Raw genomic sequence first — 19,118 nt, 5'->3', positions numbered from 1 at the left:
AATACCACTAACAGTATCATATTTGCATTTAAATGATAACTAATTTTGGTTCATAATAAGAATAATTTTTTATTAGCACATAATATAAAATTAACTACCTTTCTATACTAACCTCCCAAATTATTGACAAGCAGTAGAAAGAGAACCGAAAGTGAAGGTGAAACTCTGCAATATGATGGAAGTCTTGGTCGTAGTATTTATAAGCAAATTTCAACCTTATTTCTCTACACAAAGCAAGGTGAGAAATATGTTTAAATGTTTCTTTTAGCATTCCACTTGCAAGGTCCTGAAATAAGTGCAACTATTTTTTTAACAACATTTTGTGATCTTGCTCACAAATTACTTTAAAAATTTAAACTCGTCATTTTGAAGTTTTAACAACGAAATATGTGTAACATAAAATTTCGCACACAATATATAAAAACGTAAATATTTTTATCTTTGCACAATTTCATAAATAAAATATTTTTTATGTAAATAAAAAAAGCCATGGAAAAGATAGTGATGATCCTTGGCTAAATAAATAAGGATGTTTTCAAAAACAAAAATACTATTCGTCTACTAAAATCATTTATTAAAATCAGTCATCAATATATTTGTGTATAAATACATGTGTAATTTAATTTATTTTTAATATGTATTTATATTTCAATGTGTATTTTATATTGATAACTGACTTTGATGACTAATTTTAATATACACGTAACATAATTCTTTCAAAAAAAGTAGGTTAAACTAGTAAATAATGAAGATGAAGCAAGAAGCACGAAAGGAGAGGGATAATATGGAGAAAAAAAGGGAAATGAATATAGATTAATTGATCAATCTGTTAAAGGAAAAACAACAATGTTGTTTTTTAATAAAAATACTCGATAAATAAAAAAATATTCGATAAATTTAAAAATCAGTATATATATATATATAACAAAATAATTATAATTATTAGAATAATAAAATATATTATAACGGTATTTTACCATGGTATAATCAAATTTTAGTATTCATATAATGTGATTTAAGTTTTAAATTAACGATATACTAATTATTAAAGGATTTAATTTTAATTTGTTGTAGGTTTTCAAATAATTTTATATGCATATTTAATTATGTATTGCTACATAAGAAAAAATAATTATTTTTTATATTAATTACATAAATGATCATCTAAAAAAATAAATATAATTAAATAATTATATAAAATATTTTAAATTGAATAAAGATATTTGATCTTATTCATTGAATATATTATCATGTATTAGATTTTTTATATGTGACAGATTAAAAATATTATTTTTATTAAAAAGATATTATATTCTTAAAATCATTACTTTGATTCTAATATCATTTTTTAAATTTATTTAAAATTTAAATTTTTAACAAAAGATTTATTAGAAGATTGTTTTATTTTTATTATTTTTTTATCAATTTTATAATATTATTTTTTATTTAATATCGTTTAAATTAATATTAGTTAAAATCATTAATAAAATTATTTTTTAATTTTATTTATAATTTATACTTTTATTATTAATTTCTATTTTTTAAAATATATATTTTTTCTGTAGTCAAATAAATAATTTTAACAAAACAAAATTTGTTATGTTTATATGAGTGGTGTCCATATGTATAATAAAGAAGAGGAGAGAGGGTTGAGGAGTAGGTTAAAAGTCTTTATTTATAAGAAGATAGATGACTGCAAGAATTGAGGTCCCTGACATTATGGTTTAAACATTTGGGTGCTGTGGGGCTAAGAACGACCAAAATATCTTTAATCTCTTCTCTGACCCACGCTAGCTTTATATTATTATGTGCACAGAACACAGAACCATGCATCAACCTACTTTTCATCATTTTTACCTTCCACAAAATTAAACCCTTCTCAGCCCAATGCCCATGTGATATCTCTTCATTCATTGAATTCATTGCCCGCCCGCTCGCTTCCTCTCCTCTTCGTGGTTAATGACTTTTTACTCACTACAACAAATTAATAAGAGTTTTTGTACGAAACAAAAATCGTTGTCATATATCAAAAAACTATTTCTAAAACTTTAGGTAATGTTTTAGTAACGATTTTTGACTTGTAATATATGAAGTTATTATCAATGTTCATAGACTAATTTTTTACTTAAAGACAACGATTTTGACAATAATTTTTAAAGAACGATTTAGAATCATTACTAAATAGACAATAATTTAAAATCGTTTTCTTTCATGACATAACGATTTAAAACTATAGTTGAATGGGCAACAGTTTTAAATTGTTATAATTTTGTTACTCACAAAAATAATAGTTTAAAGGCGTTATTTTTGGTATTATTTTTTTATAACAGTTTTAATACTATTGTCATTTTGTAGTTGTCTTTGACAATGATTTTAACACCATTACTTTTTGTAACTTTTGATAACAGTTTTTGTAATTATATAATTTTTTATTTACAATAATTTTTTATATTACATTAAAATTAGTTCTAACTATTTTTCTAATTTAGTGCAATAAATAACCTTAACTATTTGAATCAAATTATTAAAGAAAACTAATTGAACATTTACCATCAAATTTGATTTATAAATTATTATGTAACATTTACAATCGTATTATATTATCATTATTGTAAAATACCATAATACTAGTCTAAGTCATAACTACTTTTAATTATATCATCATTTATTTTTCAAAATACTATAATACTAGCCTAAGTCATAACAACCTCAAACTATATCATCTAATTTTATAAAAAATACACAAACAAAAGAGAGTTGAAATAACTAAGTAGCCAGTATATTTATCATCATGTCCACAAGTTTATGACTTTTACTCTCTAACATTTGATCTTTAAAATGTGATGACCTTTCAAATGGAAAATGATTTTTATATGTATCTTTTAATTTGCATAATTATTTAAATAATATTATTATTTAAAAATTGTTACTCGATAAAAAAATTGTTGTAATGGTTATAAAACCATTTTTTAAATTAGTCAAAGAGAATGGTCATATTTTATTGCTATAACATAATGAAAAATTGAACTTCAACAACAATACTATAAAAATCGTTGTTTAAGACTATATAATAGAACGATTTTAAAGTGTAGTAATTTCCACAACGATTTTTAAGCGTATCTTTTATACAATTATTTAAACAACGTTAAAAAACTGTTGTTTAAAAAAATCCTTGTAATGGTTATAACATCATTCTTTAAAATAGTCAATTCATTAGGTATGTGGATTGGATTGGGTTTAGTTATATATAATTAAAATATGCTGGATGTTCAATTCATTAGGTATGTGGATGATTATTTTTATCTTTAAGTGGATGATTATTTTTATTAGGGGTGAACGACGTCAGTAATAATGGTGTGTGGCAAGCCAAGCAGCAAAACGTGAGGAGGAGTCCGACGGCGCCGTTTGTTTTTGGTCTAGAGAAGAGTAACGTCGATAAAGATCCTTGTTGATGAACCAATGGCAGTGAGGAGGATCCTAACGACAACGATGGGCTGGTTGACGACTAAGCGATGACGGCGATGGTAGAAGATTTGGAAGAAAAGTTGGTGTTTTGATAAATTAAAATATAATAGATATTTAAAATTTTTGAATTATTTAGTGAAGTTTTTAGTCGAATAATTTAAGTGGAGTATTTATTTTAATTTGATTGAGCTAAATTTCTAACCTTTTGTTTAAATTTTCTGTTCTCTATCCAGCGGAACCATTTTAAATAATTTGTTGGCATTTATTTGAATATAGTTTGTTTTTTTGGCTTGAATTCATTATCAATAATTATTTTTAAGGGAAAATAAGACTAGACCTGCTAAGTCCAAACACATAGACGTACGTACACGATTAATTAGACGAGTTGATAAATAATTAAGATGGACAGTGAGTAAGTAACTTTTTGTAGAGACAACCGAGATGGGGGTGTACTGCGCAGTGTTGGGGTATTTTTTAGGTAAAAGGAATCTGAAAGATTGGAATGGCAGGTTCTGGTTTATTTTGGGACCAGCAGCTGTCACAGAATGATCATAATTCAAGGCTGTGTGGACACCTGCTGCCGATCTCTACTTACTGCCAAACTCTCTCAACTCTAAATTTCCCTGCCTTCCCCTTCAATAAATAAATTTAACAGCCAGAGTAACAAAACAAATCCTTCTTTTCTTTTGTTACTACAAAACAAACCCTTCAACCCTTTCTATTTAGTAACTATTTCAACAAATAAAAGATGTTTAAATTTAAACAAAATAGTCGATAAATTAAGACCAGCAGGAGTGAAACTAGGTTGAATTTTTATAAACGGGCCAAAAATTAATTTTACAATGAAAAAAAGAATAAATAAAATTTTTGAAAAAATTAAACTAAAATTTATACACAATTTATAAAAAAAAATTAAAGTTTGGGGGAGCCATTTGCTACATGAGCTCCGCCCTAGACAAGATATTTACCCTTCACTGAAATATAAAAAAAAAGTCAGTAATTTTAATTTATATTAATCAATACTTTTAATTAACAGTTATTCATATTAAAAATTGTTTGATAAAATATACGGAAATTTGACAAAATATACCAATTTTTACCTATTCATAGTTGTAGTTAACATCCTTGTCAATACGGTACATCAACCATTTACTTGACACTACTTGACTACCACACAATTTTTGTAAATTCTAACTCACTCATATCTGTAGTGATCCCAAATTTACAAAACCCTAACTTATAATTTTTGGATTTTAAAATAACAATTTACCATATTTTAAGATAGTAAATTAAAATATTGAAAATTAAGATAAAATAGAAAATTTGTCCTTTTTCATCTAAATTTTAAGTGATAAAGATAAAACATTTCATCTGTTTTTATATTTGTTTTATTCTTTAGACTAATTTATGTGTCATGATATTTTTTATGTTTGTCTTAATACGGACTCTTCATGCGACCTAAATTGACACAGGTGAGAGAGTAAGTGGGAGTGTGGGAGAGAAAGATGCATAGAGTTAGAGAGGGAGATGAGAGATGAAACACTGAATATCAACTACCACAAAAACCAAAGCCACAAGCTATACACAAAGAGGGTATAAATTCTCACAGAAAAAGAGCCAACTTTAAAGAAGCAAAGAACAGAGAAGAAGATCAATGGGGATGAGGAGCAATAGTAATAAAGGAGGAGAAATTATTCAAGTTGAAGGGGGCCACATTGTGAGGTCCACAGGGAGAAAAGACCGCCACAGTAAGGTCTACACCGCCAAAGGACCACGCGATAGAAGGGTCAGGCTATCCGCCCACACCGCCATCGAATTCTACGACGTTCAGGACCGTCTCGGCTACGACCGCCCCAGCAAGGCCGTCGATTGGCTCATCAAGAAAGCTCAGCCCTCCATCGACAAGCTAGCCGAGCTTCCTCCCTGGCACCCACCTCTCTCAGCCGCCCCGCTGCAGCAGGATCAAGAAGAAGAGGAGGAGGAGGAGGAACATAATAATGATATTATTAATCAGCAATTCCATTCGTCTTCACACTTGCTTCAGATTCAGCAACAGCAGCAACAAAACCTTGAAACTGACCCCATAGCTTTCTTCCCTACAAGCTCAGCTACTCCCTCTATGAATTTCCAAAACTACCCTCACGAGATGATTTCAAGAACCGCCAACAACAACGTTAACCCCATTACGGAAGATCTTGGACTTTCACTCCACCCGTTTCAACAAGCACCTTCCAATCAACATCAAGGTACTCTCTTTGCTGCTGGATCCAGTAACAACGTCGGATTTGAGAGCCAGTATCAGAAGATTGTAGCTTGGAACAACGAAGCTGCTACCATGGATATCAACAGGGTAGGGTTCATGGTGAACCCGCAGCAGAATCATCATCATCATCCATTTCTAAGCCAAAGTGTGAGTGGGTCCCTTCAGTCAAGTTTTCCACCACCATCACTTAGATCTTGGGGTGAAATTCCGATGAACCCAAACTCCTCGGAACAACAACACAGCAGGCCACAACAACTGATTCACCATGCTTCCATATTTGGAAGCAGGTTTGTTTCTGATGGATTAGCAGCAGGGTTTTGCATTCCAGCTAGAATTCAAGGCGACCAAGAGAACCATCATGGAGTTGCTTCTAACACCACTCCATCTTCTGCTTCTCCTCATTCTCACCACTGACCCATGGTTTTGAATTGCCGTACAAATATAATTGCAGGTAAGAAAGTGTATACTTAACCGTCGCAATTGTTGTTGCATTGTAACAGCGGCAACAATTACGTTTTTTTTTACTCTCAGTTACTTGCTTAAGCAGACGGAATTCACTCAACCAATTGCGGCCTTTTCTACAATTTAGCAGCTTTCACAAGTCTCAGGTACTGCAGTTAATAATTTTTATGTAATTTTGCGCTTAAGAACACCAAAAACATTTTGGCAATGTATTTAATTTCTCTTCTATGTGTCGGCTTCTTGATCAAGTAACAGTGTAACGCTGTCAATGAGGATTCATGACTATAACCTATATGTGTATGTCTTTATCTCTTCTTGTAATATATTTTTATTTGTTTAGAGTAGTGTAATATATAGTTAGGGTTAGCAATATTATTCATTTTCATTTTACATGTTAATTAGGTTTTTCTGATTGAAATTAATTTCATTTTATGTTGCTAATGTGCTGCTTTTATTTCTATACGAAATTGCATGTTTCAACAAAAACAATAATCAAACTATGTGAAATGTAATTTATTTAGTAGAAACAAGTTGACTAGTTGAGTATCAAGAAGGGACCATTTCTCAGGCTCAGCCACCACAGAGTTGGGGATATGTGTAATGTGTTCTTTTTACAGTATCTTGTTATTTTCAATAAAAAGATATAAAGTGTTTGCCTTTTTTTTAATGTGTTGCCTAATTGCTGAAAGTATAACCGCTCAGTATTTTTAACGTAATTTAATTGGTGTACTTTCAAATATGCATTAAGAACGTCTGATTTTCATTGCTTAACAGCTTTACATGTTTCTATATTATACCGTGTAAGATGACTAGTGTACTTTCTTTCAAAAAGAAAACCTATTTAAATAATGGTTTTGTTGACATTTATTTTCTTGGTTGTACATTATATTCAGATATTAAGAAAATATTGTTAACAGAAATCTTTATTTGTTTTTTTTTTTTTTTAACAATTTGGGATCATCGTCAAGAACAAACATTCTTTTTTGAAAATCAAGAACGCTCAGCTGAAATAGTTCATTTTTTTTGTATAACAACGTAACTTATGACCCTCAGGGATACTCATTTACGGATTCCGTAATGTCATTATTTTATTCAAAGTTAATTCATGAGGTTAAGCAAATATTGATGTATATATTCTAGCCAGCTTTTGTTTTGCAATTCGAATTTAGAGTTTGATTATATATCTATCTTTTGAAATTTTATTTATATATTTGTTTTTTTTATTTTTTATATAAACTTTTTATTTAATCGTTTTTCGAATGTCATGCATTTTTTGTCTTATTTTTTTCATTTTTTTTAATTTTTAGTTAAACTATTTTATATATATATATGTATATATTATATTTTATATTTTATTTTAGAAGTCATAGCGTCTTATCACATTTAATTTACGTTTTAGACGTAAAATTTGATACGATGTACATTATAGTATGTTCTATGTTTTCTGAAATATTAAGTTTACATGACTAAAATACCAAAGAAGAGAAACTCAGATATCATATCAAGATAAAGAATGTGGCAGAAAAAAAAAATTAGAGGTGGTACAAATGGTATACAAATTTTGTTTTGTATTAAAGTTGTAAAACGACAATGAATATAGAACATTATAAATTCTTTAAAAAAAGCTAACATTATAGAATGAAGGAAATATCTAGATATATAACTTGTTGAAATTAAATGTTCATTTTTCTCATGAGACAGAAACAGATTCTAGGCAATTACATATTTCCCATTCTCAATTATTCAAAACAATGAAATATTCAAAACATTGTAATAAATAATAATGTATCTAAAAACACACACACATGCATTTTATGTATCTATTAATTCCAAACACATAATTGAGTGGTCCTAATTCATATTTTAAATTATTTTATCTGTCTTTCTCTTGTCCAAGAGGAGATTAAATATCTATGAGTAGGCTATTAACAATTTTAAGATAAATTTTGATAACATTCTAATTAAAATTTGGTGGTCTTAATTCAACTTAAAATGCTAGTTTATGAGGTGGAAAACCAATAGTGTTCTTAACTTTTAGAAGGGCTAATAAAAAATTTTAGCATAAAAATTGTATAATGATATTTATATGAAAATAAAATTTATACACAATTATTTTTAATTTTGTCAGAAATATGACACAAAATAAGTACTTTTACAAATAAAGATAATTTTAAATGAGTTGAAATTTTTTAATAATTGAATTAAAATAAAAAAATTAGTAATTTTTAATATAAATAACTAAACTATCATTTAGAAAATCATCTTCTAACTTATTTTTTAACTTTGTTTACATTAGCTTCAAAATAATTAATTCATTGTTTTTTTATGGAGGGAGACGTCCTTAGCTTTTCTTTTTCTTGCAGGGAGTGATATTGAGAGCATATAAAAGTTTTGTTGGTCTTCAATATAATTAATTAGTTGTAGTTTTTATTTGAAAAAAATATATATTAAATGAATGAAAAAGGTGAAACTTGAACGCAAAGCACCTGTGTGTGCAACAAAAACTAGTTGATTGAACAAATCACATCAAATAAACAAGTTCTACTAAAAGTTTTATAAACAATTTTGGCGTCCATGGCCCCATTGCCAATACAAAAATCCACCGGTATGGGAAACACTTTAAAATCATTTTAACTTTTGTAACTACTAAAAATAAGAAGTTAAACAATAATTGGAAAAGTGATACATGATCAGTTCCACTTGATTTATATATAGTAGTTGCCATGTAAAATTATTAGTTGAAGCTGTTTATATTATATGTTGACAAGCATAGCAAAAGTGGCTAAGTTTTTGAGAGGGACCGCGCCGTTTACCCCATCAGATCTAGTTGACTTTTCCGTTCATCTTTGATTCAAATTCTATAAAACTCGAAAAGGGATTCTTGCCCCCATGAAAAGGCAAAAACATAAAAACAAAACAAATCAAAATGAAAATAAAAAAAAATAAGGTAATTATCTATCATGATCCTGATAATTTATTTAAAAGATCACGAAGTTTCTAATAAAAAAAATACTTTTTAATCTTCGATCTTTAGTTTATAAGACTAAATGGTTCCTTCGTCAATGATCTCTTTTGAGTTAATGAAGCGTATTTACATGATAAGTTAATCAATTAATCTGTCTATTAAATATTAGCTAGAAGTGACATTTTTTATTAGGGACTTCGTTATTCTTTTAGGATAATTGTCAATAGCTATTTAGGATTTTTTTTTTCTATTTTTCATTACCTTCTTCATATATATTGGTTAAATTTGTTATATAAGAATTAAAAAAATTAGTGATTTTAAATTTTTTTACCTATAGAAATTGAAGAAAGAATATACATATTAATAAGAATGACATTGCTAATTCAATACAAAAAATTCGCTGAATACTGTTGTTACTAGAGGAATTAAAAAAAATTGTCGATAAATTTATTATTGTTGAATTTAGCGTAACACACAATCCAACAGTAAAGTCCTCGCCGGTCACCAAGTAATTTTCAACGATAACTTTGGCGTTATGCATCCTGGTTTCACGTCACATTACCGTTGAATTTTTTTCCGATAAATGCAATAGTAATATATTATTCTATATTTATTAAATTAAAATTTACCAATGGATTAACCATGGTAAATTTGACAATCTTTTTTTAACCTGTTAGAACACGATAGTCAATAATTAATAGTTAAATCTCTATTAGTGAAAATCAAGTAGTATTTTTAACAAAAACAACCAATTATATATCCTGTTAAATATCAAGTGTACAAAATGAAAACACAAAGAATAAAATACTGTCAAACAAATTAAAAAAATCCTAGTCATTATGGTAGCGTTTGATAGAGAGACAGAGATTGAAAGACTGAGACCGAGAGACAGAAACTCAGAGACAGATACTGAAATAAATCTCAGTATTCTATTTGGTGCAAAGTGGGAGACAGAAATTGAAACAAGAATGAATCTTTAATTTAATTTGTACAAAGGGTAAAATTAGAACTAATTAATTGAAATGAAGGTATTTTAGATATAAAATGTTATTAAAGTTTCAGTCTCCGTCTCTAAAAATTTCAGTCCCCTGTGTCTCCACTTTTTTGAGATACTGAAATACTAAAATTTTAGTACCAGTCTCTAAGCCAACAAACATGATATTGAGTCTCAGTCTCCCAGTCTCTGTCCTAGTACCTTAAAACAAATGCTACCTATGGGTCCTGATAGTCATCATTGCCATATTTTTCCTAGTCCTTCTACGGTGGCGGTCTAGGTGGTCATGTCGGTGCCTATACTGGTTGCTGTGTAGAGAACGAGGAGCCCTTCAGGAACAACGTGCATTTGGTCATAGTACACCACCATCTGAATAAGCCGCATCCGCTGAATCTGCTCCACCTCCCGCCTGAGCTTCTACCTCAGGGACTTTGTCTCTACATCGAGAGTATCCCTCGTTGTCATGCATGCGAGGAGCTTGTTATACCTCTCCTTATCCAAATACAGCTAATGACCCTGGTCCTGAAGGCTCTAAGTGAGGCTATAGACCGACTCCTACAAATTGTTGTCCTCGGAAATGGCAGGGCTGGTGGGTTGAGATGGACAAAGCTTTAAGGATGGAGGTGCGGAGGTTGTTGGCAAAGAATGACCCCAGCCCGTAGACACGGTTCTAGTTCGGCTCGATGCAGTCTCACACCACACCACATCAGGATAGACGACGGAAGTAGAGGAGTTGTTGCCGTTCTCCTCATTCTGCTGAAATTGCTGGGTAGCGACCTCCAAGTTCTGCGTGTAAAACCTACATTCCAAAAGTTATTAGGACGACAATTAATTGAAAATGAATATATGTTACAAAATAAACCATGATGTTTACTTACATAATAATTTGCAGATCGCTGATCGACAAATCTCTCTTTGTTCTCCTTCAAAGTATGAGTATACTTGAAGGTCTTTGCCGTCGTCGCTTCATGATCTAATGACTTAGACTACACATATTGAAATAATAGGTTAAATCAAGTGACAATTATTTAAAAATCAAGGATAAAACAAATTTACCATACTAAAACAAGTTACATACTAGGCCTTTGTCATCATGAAAGTCGTTAACCCGCTAGTATATTTGGACAACCTAGCTGATGCCCTGTTGACGTCCTGTTTTTGACTTGGCAATACTTGAACCCCTTATTAGTCTCCCAATATGCATAGGAGCCTTTTTAATGTTTGAGTGGAGCCACTGAGTAAGGTGGTCGCACCTCTCACGCACAGCTTCAAGCATCTGCGGAAGCCACCTATCCATGTGATGGTCGAAGATTTTCTTAATCATGACATCCTGAGTCTTCTCTAATACAAATTTCTCCTGCACAAGGCAACAATTAGCATAGTTAATTGAAATTAAATACATAAATGAAATAGAAGATAGAAACTAACTAAAGTTTGAATAAGTATTTATCACTCACTTGTGAAACTATTGCTTTCTGGTCTTAGTATGGATCTTCTTGTAGTTTGACCATAGGTGGTTGTACATTAGCTTAATGATATTAGTACACTCTGGTGCGGTTTTTATAACCCACACTTACTAACCGACAAGTGCACCGGATCGTACCAAGTAATACCTTACGTGAGTAAGGGTCGATCCCACGAGGATTGATGGATTAAGCAACAATAGTGTTTGATAGGATTAGTCAGGCAAGCAGAAAAGAGTGTTTTGAGTATTCAAAGAGCATTAGACACAGACAAATAAATAAGTTGGGAATAATATAATGAGAAGATAGTTAAGGTTTCAGAGTTATCTATTTTTCCGGATTAATTTTTATTGCTAACTAATTTAATCATGCAAGATATAATTTCATGGCAAACTATATGTGACTAGACCCTAATTCCTTAGACCTTCCTAGTCTCCTCTAAAATTCATTAACTGCCAATTCCTTGGTCAATTAATTCCAATTAGGGGGTGATGATCAATTTCTGGTTTATATGCCAAAAGAATCCTAATTATCCACAAATAAAGGGATTATATGTCACGTATCTTATTAAATACAAACAATTAAAAATTCAGTATAATATGTTTCCAAACTGTTGTTCAAGTAAAGAGTTTTTCCAAGTTTTACAAGAACTCAATTAGAACATGGGTCATACTTCCGTTCCACCCAATATTCATTAAATTAAGAGCGAAAACAATTATTGAAATATAAATCGAAACATGAACAAATTAGAAAGATCAAACGAATTAATCCATTACAAATAGACAGAGCTCCTAACCTTAACAATGAAGGATTAGTTGCTCATGGTTCAGAGAAGAAAAATAAGGGTTATGGTAACAATCTGGTACCTGTCTAAATGTATAGAATTTCTATTTATTACTAATCCTAATAGGTTTAAAAATAAAAAATTAAAAATATCTTTTCCTAAAAGATAAGATTTGAATTTAAATTCAAATTAATTAACAGATTTTCAATTTATGGGTGGGGACCACTTGAATTGTCCATTCTGCAAGCTTCTAATATGTATTTTCTGGGCTGGAAATTGGGTCAAAAATAGTCCAGAAATCGTAACTAGCGTCATTTGTATTTTTGCAGATCGCGCATGTGACGCGTCCGCGTCATCCACGCGTTCGGGTTATTTGTCCAGTCCACGCGTTCGCGTCAGACACGCGATCGCGTCATTGCAATTTCTCCATTCCACGCGGTCGCGTGAGCCATGCGTTCGCGTCGGTCTTCGCTGGTCATCTCTTTGGTTTCTTCTTTTTCTCTGCAGAAACTTCATCAAATCCCTCCGAATGCTACCTAAAATAAATAAAATTGCACAAAACTTAAAATAGCATCCATAGTGGCTAAAATATAATTAATTCTAAATTAAACTCAACAATTTAGATGCAAATTCACTAGGAAAAGATAGATAAGATGCTCACGCATCACACTCCTGTGTACAGGCATTGTTATCCAGTGCAAACCTATTAATGAAAAACTTAAGATTAGTAAATACAAATATTGTTTAATAATTTCAAAATAAATTGCGTTTAAAACCAATTAAAATAGTACCCACGTGGTCTAAAGCCAAATCGTCATCCTAATGACTAGCAGCAGTATTGGAGAATCTGATTAGGATCAATGTGAGGATTCTGACACTGTAGTGTCTGTCATTGGAGGTGGCGTCATCGATGTGGTGAGCTGGTGAACGAGTGAAGGTGGTGGAGGTGTCCACTCGGGTGAAGCAGCAAGATGACTTACTGAAGGTGGGGATAGCGCAACAGGACCCACATAATTGGGGTTAAGGACTATGATGAAGGGGTAACCATATGCACCCATCCAGTGCCTGTGAAGTTCCAGAGGTAGCCGAGATAGAGGGTGATAACGGAAAAGTCTCATGGGTGCTACTAGTGTCCTTCCCCTCTACTCCGACCACGAAGCCAACTCTCAATACCTTTGCCTGACGTCATGTCTACCTAAAACGAGAATGAAAACAGTTATGTGGCTAGTGTGCAATGTAATTATATAATAATCTAATTAAAGTTTAATAAAAAAATACATAAGATAGAACTAAGACTAGCGTGCACTGTATAATTATATAACAATCTAATTAAAGTTTAAACATATAACAAGCTAGTTAACTATACTCGGTTACCCTTATTCGGATTTTTCATCTTCTTCCTCTAATTCATCCTCCTATTCTGAGGTAACTTCCTGATCATCAAACTCGTCTTCTTCTTCACTGTCATCCTCTAGTGGTAGCATATTGTCATCTATCCTAATGTCAATGATATCATCATCAATAATAGTTAACTTAAAAATGATCAGATCACCTATATCAACCACCATATTCAGAGGGGTTGGATCATCAATTTAGTAAGGTTCTTGACCCTCTGTTCCATCACTCGATACAACCTCTTGGCTTAGTTTTAACTATAACCATCCAACTAAACTTGCATGATCCCGAGTAAGGAAAATAGTATACTTGCGGTGTATTTTGAAGTAGAATAAAAGGATCATAATGCCTATATTTTCTGGCCACATTTACTTTAGTGATGTTTGATGAGCGGATATTTTATACGCTTTTTTGCATCATTTTCATAGTGTTTTAGTTATATTTGGTTTAAGTTTTATTATGTTTTCATAGGTTTTAATGAAAAATTCACATTTTTGGATTCTACTTTGAGTTGTTGTATTTTATCATGATTTCAGGTAATTTCTGGCTGAAATTGAGGAGCTTTGGCAAAGTCTGATTCAGAGGTAAAGAAAGCATAGTAGATGCTGTCAGATTCTGACCTCCATACACTCAAACGAGCATTTCTAGAGCTACAAAGGTCCAAATGATGCATTCTCAATGGCTTTAGAAAGCTAAATCTCAGAGCTTTTCATCAATATATAATGGTTTATACTTTTCTTCAAAGAAGCCTGCCCATATTGGGGCATTGAACGCCAAGAAGCTACTCCCTTACTGATGTTCAACGCCCCAAGGAGACAGGCCAGCGTTGAACGCCCAAGAACTATCCCCTTTAGGGCGTTCAATGCCCACAAAGAAGCAAGGCAGCATGGATCAACTCCCTAATGGGCGTTCAACGCCCATTCTTCAAGTTGGACACCAAGCTCAGCCCAAGTACTTAACCAAAGTGGACCCAAGGATGGATCTTCACACCTCTAGTCTAGTTTGTCATACTTTTTGTACTTCTTAGTTATTAGGTTATTATATATAGAACAAATATCACCACTGTTAGAGATATTTGCCCTTTTTACATTTTACATTACTTTCTGTAAGCTATGAGCTACTAAACCTCCTAAGTTAGAGTTAGGAGCTCGGTTGATTCTCCTGGATTAATAATATTACTGTTTCTATTTCAATACACATTTGATTTCATTCTCTTGTGCATTCTTGTTCTTCATCTCATGAATTGAGAATGACCCGTGACAATCATTCTTGTTCTACATGGGTTCTGTGTGAGTTCTGACCCAGATAGCATTGAACCACAGCTAGAGAGTGCATTGCGGATTCCAAGAGCGTGCCTGGGTGACTATGGATAAGTGACATAAAATCCCATTAACCGTGGGTTACTGAAGTCTCTGTGGCGTTAAGGCTAGAGTCTGAGAAGCAGTGTTCCCTGATCTGAAAGATCCGACCTTGTCTGTGGCATTTTGAGTAGGATCGCGAAGGGGGTGGATTGCTTAGGTCTTCACCTTCGACTATAGTGGGAAGCCATGAGTTAACTTGATGAGGATGCTACATGAGTTGCTCGAATATGGTGGAATGTTATGGTTTAGAAGAGGCTAACTTGATGAGGATGCTACATGAGTTGGTCAATTATGACTGCCATTGAATGAATCATTCGTTATTGAAGTAGACAGTAAAAAAAGTTAATCCAGAAAGAATATGCATCTCTGAAGCCTTAACTAAATCTATATCACTGTTTTCACATCAATCTGGTATTTCATTTCCTTTACTTTCGTTTATGCTTTCAAAAAACAACAATTTTTTCTAATCGTCTGACTAAGATTTACAAGATAGTCATTGCTTGCTCAATTCGATAATCTCCGTAAGATTCGACCCTCACTCACCTGAGGTATTACTTGGACGACCTGGTGTACTTGACGGTTCAGTTATGCGGAGTTCAATTTCGCGCACCAATGTTGTAGTCCTTATACTCTCGTGTTCCTAGTCATGGACTTGGATCAAACTATTCACATTCAAACACACACACACCTTGTATGTAATGTGACAAAAATACTCTAATTGAATTATATTATGCAACACACCATATTTTTCAGCAAAACGAGTGCACATCTCCTTATTACTGCACAATTTTCAGCAAACAAAAATTTTGAAAAGGCGCCACACCACAAAAAAAAAAGATTAAAATTGCCATAATTTTACGGCAGTTGTACAGAATTCTCATGGTTTTTATGGGGGGTTTAGTTGATTTTGGCAGTTTAAACCGCCACTACCATTTTCTGTTACTCTTTTAATTCAAGTGATTAATGTTGCTGCATATGAGAAATATGAATGACGAACCCTAATCTCATGCAACCGTTCATCTCCCGACATTGTCATTCATCTCATGTTGCTGCCATTCATCTCCTCATTGTTGCTCATCCCCTCGTCGCTGCTCATCTCCTCGCTGCTTCAAGAAACATTGTTGCTGCCTTCTGCGAGCTTCTACACTTTGGTTCTCGATCTGGCTTTGATCTAACGATTTGTTGCTACCACTTAATTTAGCGTCGTTGTTCATCTCCCCATGCCACTACCTTCAATGAGCTTCTACGATCTTGTTCTCGCTTTGATCTGAAGGTTAGCCATTGCCTTTCATCTCCTCGCTGCTTCGTTTATCAGTAAATCCAAGCTAACTTTATCGATAAAATGGAATGCTTAGTTGACGCTAATTATCTAGGAATTTTATGAGTCTAACCCATCGCAAGTTACCGCTAATATGATCGCAAATCTATCATATTTTTTAGGAAATCTATAGCTAATCTTTGAAAATCCTTAATCAAATTTGTAGAAATTTTGTCGCTAAATCAAAGCTATTCTAAATGAGAAAGCAAAGTTACCAAGTAGTCGCTAATTTACTAGGAAATAATATATAGTCAATTAGTTGCAATACTATCACAAATGTCATTGCAAATTCTTTTTAAACTAGTAACAAATCGATGGGTATCTCACAAGTGTTTCAATCGCAATGGAGTCTTTAATTTGTCACCGTCATTAACAGCGAGTTAAGAATACCAATTTTGTCACTATTAGGGCTGGAAGTGAGCCGAGCTAAGTTGAGCTAGACCAAGCTCAAGCTCGGCTCATAATAATTGAGCTTGGCTCACGACTTGACTCATTAGCAATCGAGCCTATTTCTTAAGTTCAAGCTCGGCTCACGAGCTGGCTCGAGCTCATGAGCTGGCTCAAATAATAGAAACATAAATACATAATCTATAATTCTATATCAATAAATTATAACTTATATATTTTAAAAAATATTTAAAAAGATCAATTTTATATATTGTTATCTATCAATAAATTATAAATTTTTTATTTATGTCCTATATTAAAATTATATGTAAAAAATAAAGATAAATATTAAATAATTAAGATTGTTATAATATATATATATATAATCGAGTCAGCTTACGAGCTAATGAGCTGAGCTTATCCAAGCTCAAGCTCGGCTCATTTAATTTATGAGCTCAATTTCAAGCTCAAGTTTGACTCACTAGCTCACGAGCTTAGCTTATCGAGCTATTAATGAGTCGAGCTCGAGCTAACTCATGAGCTGGCTTGACTCACTTCCAGTCCTAGTCGCTATACTAAAATAAACCTCATTATTTTTTATTTTAGTCATTGAACTAATATTATAATGCATACAAATATAATTAGTTCATCAAAATCAAAATTATACATGTTTAAAAAAGTTCAAATCATGTTTAAAGTAATTCAGTATTGAACCTTAACCTAATAATAACCAAGCTTTGGGCTTGATCAAATGCCTATTCTATCTATTCAAAAGGTCTAAAAAGTATGACTTAATTAGTAAACTAACAAAGAAAAAAGATCAGTTACAATATCATGTAAAAGTAAGTATTCACTCACTTATTTAGAGATGTTTCAATCTAGCTGCACAAATGTGATCACGCTTCTATAAAATTTATTATACATTATACATCTCAATTTCTCATTGCACATTAAAATTTTTTATAAAATGAAAAATACAAATAAACAACACCTAAGACTTGGCAATTGATACAGTAAGGTAAATGTATTAAACTACATACTTGCTTCTTCAAAACTGTAGGTATCCACATTAATATCTATATTTGTAAACATAGTTGGTTGATTTGCTGAGATACTGCTAGGCAAGATAGAAATATTATTTTCTCCATCATCTTCCCTTTTATTGTTGTGCACAAAATATGAGGAGAATTATCTATTTTAGTAATGCAAGCATGAGCAAGAAAATGAAAAGAAGATAAGCCTAAAAAGATTATAAACTATTTAACCAATCAATGTATTCTACAAAAAATAGCAATTTAAAGGTCACAAAAAATCACTTCCAATGAGTAGAAAAAGAAGTAATAAAATTACAATTTCAAGAATAAAATATAAAATGCTTACCCTTAAAATGGAAAGAGTCGTATTTTTGTGCATTTGTTGACATATAGCAAGGCATCTGAAGAATTCCTGTGTAGCAAAACAAATCATCACATGAGCACAAATTACGCAAGCAGTTTTTTCTTGTAAGTAAAGCATTTTACCAGAAAAAAAGGAAGATACAGTATCAAACAGTATATCGTTGAACAAAAGCATCTTCTCTTCAAGCAAACATTAGTATTTAAGATGAAAGATCTAAATTATGCCGGCTAGTTAAAAATTACGCAATATAGATATTACACCTGGTTACTATACAAAAATAAGAGGCTTGACATTCTTATTCTTATTACCAACTAAATAGTATAAATTCAAAGATTATTAACATCCATAAAATTACAGCAGATTAAAATGTCATAATAGACTAGAAAATGAGTTTTCATCGTCAAATCCAAGTGGATAAACCACTTTCTCAATCTATGACAAAATTTGTCAAGAAAGCAATATGCTTCTTTCTGTGGCATGTATCCATAGTAAGAGTATTCAAAATTATTACATCAGTAATATTGAGCTAAATAAATCAAGCTGTTCAGAAGAAGAGAAGAATTAAGAATCACAAATTCTCTTGTAATAAAATTTATTTTTCAAAGATGAAAAAAAGGTAAATGCCAGCTCCTCTAACATGGAAAGAATGCAAAGTGAAATTTTAGTATGCAATGGTTATAGACAAAGCACAGTTAAAACTATAAAAGCAGAAATTATAGATTATGACACTAACAAGAAAGATCAACCCCCAAATAAATAAGAAGTAATAGATTTCTAAGTTACCCAACTGATCAAGTTTAGTTGTATGTTCTCATGAAACATGGACACAGTTGACAAACTTTGTATAGCTTCTTCTAAAAAAA

The 19,118-nt window shown here is 31.7% G+C and overlaps 1 protein-coding gene across 2 annotated transcripts; it reads left to right on the top strand.

Moving 5' to 3' along the window:
• The first annotated feature begins 4,901 nt into the window (after nt 1-4,901).
• Nucleotides 4,902-6,575, top strand: LOC107478055 (transcription factor TCP3). 2 transcript variants are annotated; one of them, XM_016098180.3, is made up of 2 exons: nt 4,902-6,179; nt 6,276-6,575. In XM_016098180.3, the coding sequence occupies exon 1, from the start codon at nt 5,120-5,122 to the stop codon at nt 6,140-6,142; it is 1,023 nt and encodes a 340-aa protein (XP_015953666.1). In that variant the 5' UTR covers nt 4,902-5,119; the 3' UTR covers nt 6,143-6,179; nt 6,276-6,575. The 2 variants fall into 2 exon arrangements, with proteins under 2 accessions (XP_015953666.1, XP_052114597.1); XM_052258637.1 differs by having other exon boundaries at nt 6,260-6,575.
• The last annotated feature ends 12,543 nt before the right edge of the window (nt 6,576-19,118 follow it).

Source organism: Arachis duranensis, chromosome 3, assembly GCF_000817695.3.
Source record: "Arachis duranensis cultivar V14167 chromosome 3, aradu.V14167.gnm2.J7QH, whole genome shotgun sequence".
NCBI lineage: Eukaryota > Viridiplantae > Streptophyta > Magnoliopsida > Fabales > Fabaceae > Arachis > Arachis duranensis.
The sequence above is the reverse complement of the archived record's forward strand: the minus strand, read 5'-3'. Positions and strand labels throughout refer to the sequence as shown.